Source organism: Populus euphratica, unplaced genomic scaffold (assembly GCF_000495115.2).
Source record: "Populus euphratica unplaced genomic scaffold, PopEup_1.0 scaffold235.1, whole genome shotgun sequence".
Classification (NCBI taxonomy): domain Eukaryota; kingdom Viridiplantae; phylum Streptophyta; class Magnoliopsida; order Malpighiales; family Salicaceae; genus Populus; species Populus euphratica.
In genome coordinates, this window is record NW_011500117.1 from 150,748 (window position 1) to 160,708 (window position 9,961).

The 9,961-nt window shown below is 31.0% G+C and overlaps 1 protein-coding gene across 1 annotated transcript; it reads right to left on the reverse strand.

Moving 5' to 3' along the window:
- Nucleotides 1-4,639: 4,639 nt before the first annotated feature.
- On the reverse strand, nt 4,640-9,334 carry LOC105109973 (aldehyde dehydrogenase family 2 member B7, mitochondrial-like). Its single transcript, XM_011004856.1, has 11 exons — nt 9,064-9,334; nt 8,775-8,915; nt 8,002-8,144; nt 7,734-7,887; nt 7,358-7,587; nt 7,027-7,116; nt 6,137-6,310; nt 5,844-5,981; nt 5,405-5,542; nt 5,264-5,325; nt 4,640-5,185 (listed from the first exon to the last, which is right to left on the reverse strand). The coding sequence occupies exons 1-11, from the start codon at nt 9,140-9,142 to the stop codon at nt 4,912-4,914; spliced, it is 1,623 nt and encodes a 540-aa protein (XP_011003158.1). The 5' UTR covers nt 9,143-9,334; the 3' UTR covers nt 4,640-4,911.
- Nucleotides 9,335-9,961: the final 627 nt, after the last annotated feature.

The window sequence follows — 9,961 nt, forward strand, 5'->3', positions numbered from 1 at the left end:
AAAAATATATTTCATTTGTATAAAACAAAAGAAATTATAAATGAATTTGAATAATATCTCCAAAAATTAAATACAAAGAAGACAATTTCAAAAAACAAATCTCTATTAAAATGTTTTTAGCAAAACTCATGATCTAAATTACGAGACTGGTATAAATTTATAAAAATAATTAAAAATAATTATAAAATTAATTTAAAAAAATTAATGCAGAACAATAAGATTGTAAAAGAAAATAAATAAATAAATAAATATTAAACTATATTAACTTTTTAAATTCATCATCTAAGTTATTATAACAAAAGCATTATAAATTAATAAAAAAACATAAAGCCCAAAATCCAATAAATAAAATATTAAAAGTTGAATCATGAAAAAATTTAGTCACGTAAAAAGATCTAAAATAATTTAATTAAAGAAATGAGAGTAAAAAATAAATAAGAGGGCAACCAAACTTTTTCAAATGAGGGGTTAAATTGAAATGAAAAATAACTTTAGCAAAAGAAAAAAAATATAAAAAATAAGGATTAAATTGAAAAACATAAAATAACATGAACTTTGATTGAAGAATAAAATTGAAAACAATAAAATTTTAACAAAATAACATGAACTTTGATTGAAAAATAAAATTAAAAACAATAAAATTTTAACAAAATGATCAAGAAAAAAATAAAATAAAAAAATAAAGACCAAAATAAAATAAATAGCATATGATAAGTTGTAATTAAAGGATTAAATTGAAAACAAACAAAATTTTTATAAAATAAATAAGGATGAAAATAAAAAAAAATCAAAAGAATAAGGACTGAAATATATATATATAAAAGAATAATCATGCACGTTTTCAGATATGAGAGAAAAAAAACAATCACCAATAAAAAAATCATCAATTATTTTCCATCATTCATTACACCAAGAGAAAATAGACACGGTGTTAACAACATGATAAAAGTGCATGATAAACCATTGGATAGCGTTATATATGTTGTCCAAATAACATGGACACCAGTTACTTGTTAGCATGTAATAGCACGTTCCACCGACTTTTTAAAATAAAAAATTAATAATATAATGTAAAAATACCATTCGTCATGACTTTGTAAATCATAAAATAAAAAACTTGTGTGAAAGGACAAAAAAGCTATTAGATTTACTTTTTTTTTATCTTTTTAAAAATAAAAATGTGCTTTTATTATATTTTAAGAAGCGAAAAAACTAGAAAATCCTTGCCAATAACTCTTTATGCGTGCACAAACGAGTGTAAATAAATAATTTTATTGTTTTTTAAAGTTTTTGAAAACGCAAAAAACTTATGGTCAATAGTTTAAAATTTTGTTGATGTTGGTGTAAATATATCTATATAATGTTTTTTGAAAAAAACTAGTATACACCTAATAATATTTTAATCATCAATGTATCATTGGAAAAAACTAAATTACCCTCACAAGTAAGGCTCACATTTTTACCATCACAAGTAAGGCTCACATTTTTTCCATTCAGGGGTAGAAAAGATAATTTTATTATAGTAATCTATGATACATTGTGCCTCTAATGTTACAGTGAAACACTTAACATGTTAATGTGAAACACTTATGCTTTATATATTTTGTTCAATTAAATAATTACTTTAGTTTAAAAAATAATTAATTGATTTATTGATTGGTATTGACTTTACTCAATTTATTATTTTTTTATTTGATAAAATATCTTTTTTCTTATCAATATCTTCATGTTATTTTTTAAATAAAAATAAATTAAATTAGAGAATAAAATAAAATGGAATAAACAAAAAGAATCAAGTTGCATACAATTGTAATAATATAGAGATTAATTAATTATTTTTAAAATTAGAGAAATTATTTAATTTAGTTTGTAAAACTATAATTACTAATTCATAGCTTACTCTTTTTTTTAAAAAAAAAACTTGTGTTTGTTAAAAATTTCTTCCCCTTATTTCTTTTATTTTTCAGGTTCAATAAATATGTTATTGTATCAACCAACTATTTCTCTCTCTAACTACTCGCTACAAGATTATTAATATGGCTAGAAGTTATTTAATTTATTTTTATCCCTTGACTCATTTAAGACTCACCTTCTTTCCTTTCTTTCTTTTCTTTTTCCTCTTTATTTTCCTTTTTTTTTTTCTGTTTACACTAGATACTGTTTATACTAGCTTTTCAGGTGGTATTTTCTAGTAGTGGTAAGAGTATTTTCAATCGTTTTTTAATAAAAAAAATGTTATATTAATAATTATTTAATTGATTTTTAAGCAGATCATTCATATCTAAGTTAATATTCAAAAACAAAAATTATGATCTCTCGATATTTGAATATTCTGCTGTAGAACAATGCTAATTTCTATGTTGGATAATGTTATGCAAGATAAAAGCTTGGATGAAAAATACACCTCATATATATATATATATATGACTGAATTTAGATACTTCAGAGGATTAAAAGCATATTCTCCACTCTCATCACTACTTATATATTCAAAGAAATAATATTTTTTTTACTAAAACATAAAAAATAAATCCCAGCAAGTGTTCGTTGACATTTGTTGATATCTTAAAAATCTATTGTATTAATTAAAGATATTAGATTAATTCTATTTAATATGATATTTTTTTAACCAACAAAAATAAAATGTGATTTTTAACTTAAATGATTTTTAGCAAGTTCACTAAGAAAAACACAATATTATTATTATTATTATTTTTGCTGGGAAGGTGTTTGACAGTTGGGCCAAAATATTATTTATTTAAAATTTGAAAATGTATTTTTTTGAAATTATTTTTTAGTATTTTTAAATTATTTTAATTTATTAATATTAAAAATTACCTAAATATATTTTCAAGTAAAAATTATTTTGAAACACTACTGTTATAATATTCTTAAATATGTTTTATCAGGATCTAATTTTATAATAGTTTCTAACTCTCGAAATGATCTGATTTAAACCTTTAAATAAGATAAATTTGGTCTTTTAAAATTTTTATTCATAAAAATTTCATAAAAATTAGAAGACTTTTAATTTTTCTTTTTATTCATAAAAATTAGAAGACTTTTAATTTTTTAACAAAAATGCTCCCTGTTGACCCATGTATCCTTAATTTTTTTTAATAATAACAAAAGTGCTTTAGTCTTGGTATGAAAGTCTTTGGTATAATGTACCTGCTATTTGTTTTTGTAAAGTAATTGTTATGTAATTTGCTAATAAATAAATTATTTTATTTTATAGCTAAAATTAACATAACATGCATCTCTTATGGGCAAAATTATTATAAAAAAAGCATGATATCATATGACCAATCAAACACTTTAATCCTTAGTTTTGTAATAGTGAATTTGTTCAAAATCCTTATGAATTTCCTAGCATATACCAAATATATTAATAAATATACACTATCATAAAATTTTATTTTCACATAAAATTCACATTATCAATATTTACATTATTAGTAATAATCATATTTTAAAAAAAATCTAAAACTTTATATGCAAGATTTTTTTTTAAATAGAGATGTCAATTTAATTATAACTCGATAAATACTAACTCGATCCAAATGAGTGAGGTTTTTTTATGGATAATACCTTCCATGATGAATAATATATAGAGTATAAATATTGTTAAATACGACCCAAAACTATTACACACACAGTATATGTGCACCGTGTGTGTCTTATATCAAAATTAATTTATGAATCTAAAACTATTACACACAATATATGTGCATGTGTGTGTCTTATATCAAAATTAATTTATGTATATATTATATTGGATTAAAAGATAAAATAATATATATAAATAATATATATATATATATATATTATTGTATTTTTGTTGAATAATAACTAATAATTATAAAATGAATATTCATATGAATTCTTGAAACGTATGAATAGGATATGAATATCTAATTTTTTACCCAACATATAATATATAAGATATAAATACAAAGAAACCCAATTAATAAGTACCCATTGCAAGAGAGTTTGCGTACAGTAGTTCGTACCCTGTTGCGTATCCATTGAGGCCCATTTCTCTGTAAGCTACTTAGTTTTAGAAACTCTAAATTACATTGATGAATTGGTGTCCTTGACATTAACAGAACTGCTAGGACAAATGCCTCCATGAACTCTGTTGTTTCTCTCCGGCCAAACATGGTAGATAAAAACCACACCAAGCAAGCCTCAAGTTAATTGAATTTTGAATATCAAACATTTAATTTAATTCAGTAAATATTTGAACTTTTCATTTTTATTAAAATTGAAACAGTTTATTAAATATTAATAAAATTAAACATTCAATACACGAGCAGCAAATTTGAGTGGCACACATTATTGAAGGAGACGATAGAAGCATGGATGGTAGCGGCATGAAATAGCATAGAACTGGGCGAAGCTATTGGCAAGGTTCTGACAAGTGACAACTACGAAGTAGCCTCTGCACTAGCTGGCCTACTGAACAAAAGCTTTGCAAAATAGGATGCATATGCGCTGTATGAGTTAATCTGCAACTGTCATCTGTCTTTTTTGCCCAGCGACTTTCGATATAGCTGAGAGTTAAATCTCAGCATTTTTCAAACACCGCCCCATCAATAATGCAAAATGTTCCTTTAACTTGAAACATGAACAAATGAATAAAAAAGGAACGGCAATATTATCAAGTGAAATGAAGGTTTCATCTTAAAGAAGCAAATGGAACGGGAAGAGAGAGAACTGCGTTCTAAATTCTCCACAAACAAGAGACCAGTTTATCATTATCATTATCATCATCATCATATCATTTGTCACCATAATCAAGATAATCTCCCAATTGCACTATTACAACCTCGGATTTTTTACGCAGACTGTGATTTATTATTTAGAAAGAACCCGGCAAAAGAAGTACTCGAAAAGGGTTAAAAGGACCTATAGCCAGGCTGGATTATTGAGTGAGGTAACGACAGCCTTCACTTGCAAGTAGTTGCTAAGACTGTAAATGCCCTTTTCTCTACCGTTTCCACTCATCTTGTATCCACCAAAAGGAATGCCAGCATCGAAGACATCATAACAATTTATCCATACTGTTCCAACCTTCAATGCACGTGAAAGGGTGTTGGCAGTGTCTAAGTTATGTGTGAAAATCCCCGCAGCAAGTCCGTAGCGACTGTTGTTGGACCTTTGTATGACTTCATCCAGGTCCCTGAAATTGTTTTAAAGATTAATGCTACTAAAAGATAACGCCCTTAATATAAAGCTAAAGAAGAGGATGGTTGCTCACTTGAATTTAAAGATGGACTGAACTGGCCCAAATATCTCCTCCTTTGCTATCAGCATGTCATCCTGATATATTTAGCGATCGTGTTCTTCAGATTCAATTTCCAATATTCTACATAAAATGGTTGCCAGACGAGAAATATACCTGAACATCTGAGAAAACAGTGGGCTGGATATAATATCCAGTTGTGCCAAATCTGTCGCCTCCAGCTTTAAGGTTTGCTCCACTCTCGACACCAGATCTTATGAGCCTCAAAATCTTCTCAAATTGGTCTGAATCAACCTGTAGCATTCAAGTAGATCACTTTCAGCACAACCATAGAAGGTAGTAGCACCAGAAGCACTTGACAGAAAACCAGTAGAAAGCTGTTAAGGTGAAGGGCAAAATTTCTTTTTCATGCATTTTGATTTGTTTCTTGTAGTTTTAAGGAAATTATATTGACTGGCCATACTTGCAAAACTATACCAGGGAATGCTAGTGCATATAATGGATTCGACAAGTTTCAACAGTGAAGTTAGTGGATTAGTCACAGTATGAAAACCACCTCGTGTGTGGATTCTTAAATGATGAGTTGCTAATTTACCTGAGGGCCTTGCTCAATTCCCTCTCTGAATGGATCACCAACAGTACGTTGGATGGCACGTGCCTTTGCTTTCTCCACAAACTCATTGTACACACGCTCATGCACAAATGTACGAGAACCAGCACAGCAGCATTGGCCCTGCAAAGTGCACAAAAGTGTGATCAATGAAGTAATTGAACTACCATGAAAACCACCTGGGTTTTTTTTTATACTCTTTAATATAATTTTAATCAATTCAATTTGATTTGATTTTAGAAGCCATGCTGTTTTAAGAAAAAAATTCCTGGGCATACCTGATTGAAGAATACAGCAGAGTGAGAAAGCTCTACAGCCTGATCAACATCAGCATCCTCACAGACAACGAATGGTGATTTCCCTCCAAGCTCCAAAGTTACTGGTTTAAGATTGCTTTTTGATGCTAACTCAAGTACAATTTTTCCAGTATCAGTTGATCCTGTGAACGCAAGCTGGAAAGAGAGTGCAGATTAGAAATGGAAATCATGTTTCAAATATAAGCTTCTACATATGTGCCTCCTACTACTCATACTTCAAATAGGACAGTTCACTAGCATCCTTTTACAAACTTTGAAAAAGTTGCATCCTCTATCTTCAGAGGCATGTCCATCAACGATGATAACAGCTACTGTATTTCAAATTTCTAAAAGCAAATTTTAAACATCATGCATGTTTTAAGCTAAATATCTCTTGAAGTGATTTTCCACCTTAGCCTACCAATTCAACTAACTACTATAATTAATATTTTTTCTACTAATGACAAATAACTACCAAGCAGAAACAACTGCTCTACAACTACCTTGCAAGCAGCCCTGGAAAATAAAATCAGATTCACAGCTATTTACCACAGCTAAAATTCAAAAGTTCCTCGGGAAACCAAAAATCCCCAAGCATTATGTTCAAGGACCTGCTGAACCAAATATTAGTGTGCATTCACCATACAGTTCTAAAATCATTGATCAATAATGGAGATGATACATGGGATTATATTTATACTATTTGAAATAATCGGTGCCTCCACTCGATCTCAAGTCATGACTGCTTAAAGAACTAATAGACAACAAATTTTAAACCTAAAGGTTCAAATTCTGCAAGTTCAAAACATGTCTAAAGTGAGGATGCTTATCACCGTAAAGGAAAAGGTAAAGATGTTTAAGGCTGCATATACCTTATCCACATCCATATGGCTAGCAAGAGCAGCACCAGCGGTTGGACCAAAACCAGAAACCACATTCAGAACACCATCTGGAAGTCCAGCCTATCAGAAGGATTAGCTGATCAGAACCACAGATAGAAATCACATGGGCCTAAAAAATTGCCACCCAAATTTTACATAATGCACAAGTGAGAAAGCGCATATGTAGCATAGATGGCCGGCATGGATTGTAGTAAAACTCTCAATCATTTGGAATAATGTCAAGACTAAGAAAACTATTTATCAAGAATTGTGCAGAAATTTAGTAATGCAAGAAGTGGGCAAATATTATATTCAAAACTACCTCATGAAACAGCTTGGCTGCATATACAGCAGACAATGGGGTCTGCTCTGCTGTCTTTATAACAACGGTGTTGCCACATGCTAATGCTGGCCCAACCTTCCAAGAAAACATGAGCATTGGAAAATTCCATGGAATAATCTGACCTGCTACACCAATTGGTTCATGCAAGGTTTGTACATGATATTGCCCATCAGCAGGAACTGTGAGGCCATGGATTTTATCTGCCCAACCTGGTAAATTTGGAGAAGAGAAAAATATTTGATTAGGAATTCCGAAAGAAAAGGAAAGAAAGAATATGTCTGTGTGCAGAATGTGAGAAAAGTTTAAAGCATATTGTAGTACTAAAATAGAATCTCTTCATTTCTACTTCACCCACCAGCATAGTATCTAAATATACGCACAGTCATTGGTATTTCAATTTTAGCAGCTTGCTCAAATGGCTTGCCATTATCCCACGTTTCGAGTGCTGCAATTTCATCAGTATGCTTTTCAAGCAAATCAGCAAAACGCCAAATGATCCTTGACCTTTCCTGAAACACAGCAAAGAACATTCTGAACCCAAAGATCCTTTTTCCCCCTATTTTACATAAACAGCAAAACAACTACTCCAGTGAAAGTTAACAAGTAAAAGAAGCAGTGGTTACATAAGCTGTCATCCGTGGCCATGGTCCTTCATCAAAAGCCTTGCGGGCAGCAGAGACCGCTCTGTTTACATCTTCAACATCACCTTCAGCAACATGAGCAATCACTTCCCCTGTCCTCGGGTCCAATGTTGGAAACGTCTTCCCTGTAGGCAAAGGATATCCCATGTAGAAGGTTTAATAAATGCTCTTAAGGCAAATAAAACAAAACAAAAAGGATATCCCGTGTAGAAGGTTTAATAAATTTATGAACAGATAAACTACGAAGTCCTCAAGGAGACCCCAACAGTTAAAACTTGGAATTTCCACTAGGAGGCCACAAATGTTCTACTTCCGGGAGGACTGCCTCAACTGTCAAATCCAAGAGTCGTTGAATCCCCTCCTCAATTGTCAAATCCAAGAATCGTTGGATCCCCTTAAAAAACAAAAAACCATGCTCTCAGAAAACTATTCCACGTGTCCCTCTGAGATTTCTACCTCAATGCGTCCCTCTACAAAATCGGTGCTAGATAACTTCGTTGGAAGGAAACAAAAGTAGGGTCACACTTGAAATGAGAGCTGCATCTTCCTCAGAGTGAAACTCAGTGGTCCACACCCGAAGAAAAAAAAAAAGAAGGGAGAAAAGGCGTACAACGACAACAAATGCTCTTAAAACGGAAATCATAGTACTCCTAGCAATAATTGAACAGTTGTGACTGTACGGAAATGAATGTAGAACAACTGATCTTTAATTAAAAATTCTAGGGAAAAAATGAGAGAAGAAAAAAAGTTCATACCTGATGCTGCATCCACGAATTGTCCATTAATTAAGAGTTGATTGTATTTGACAGAGACAGGGGGAGTAATCGGGTCCTCAACAGCAGCCAAATTACTATTATATCTACAGATTAATCTGCTCTGACCAGCACCACCCCTCCCTGAAATAATTTAGCGGTTTGGTACAATATAGAACGAAAAAAAGGGTGATCGTTAAAATAAAAAAAGCATGTAGATAACGAAAACAACGCGTCATAACTCAAAGGGCCAAAAAAAAAAGGCTGAGTCTTTAGATCGCGATCAAATCACCTCTCGAAAAGAAACGTGGAGGAGCAACAGCGGAAGAGAAAGAGCGAGAGAGCACAGTTGATATCTTCCTGGCAGCCATGGATACAGATTTGAAACGGAAGGAGGATGATCAGTGCTTTGGAGCTGTATGCAGCTTTATAGAGAAGTAGATAGGGTGAAGCGGACGAATTTTGTTGTATATTCAGTAATAATTCTAATAATAATGTTCTATTCTTGGAAGTTGAGGTGGCTGTCTATTTTTCGAAGTTATCCTCTTCCTTCTTCGATCCGATGCTGACGCAAGGAAAGAAACACTAGAAAGCATTTTTACAATCTCATTGTTCTGTAATAATATATTTTACTTTTTAATTCCTTGATTCTAAATTACTTGGTCAAAGATTGTTTCTAACAGGCCAGTTCATATATTCTTAATTTAATATCCTTGCGACAAATTATATGCAAGAAAATAGCTGTTTTTATTTTATTTTTTCCGGGAGAAAAACCCAGCACATGAGCGACCAAACATCCATGTGGGACCTACTGAGCAAGCACACAAGATGGCTAGCAAGAAAAGTAGAAAAATACAAACAGCGAGGTAGCAAGGGGATATTTTTTCGTTCTTTGTTTCTTTCCAAGAACATGTAAGGTTAAAGGTGGAGGAGCGGTTACTTTCTAAAATACAGTAATCCATGCAGGGAGAGCGCTTCGCTGGATGGGTAGCATGTGAAATATATGCTACATTCCAAATTACCAGGAGGTAAGGATATTATTGATGTACAAGTGCTAGACACGTGCACAGGTAATGATTTTTACATAACCGGATGTGAACTCGATTTATTTCAGAGTTTAACAATGATTTGTTTTTATATTTTAAAAATATTTTAAAAAGATTTAAATTTTTTATTTTTTTATTTATTTT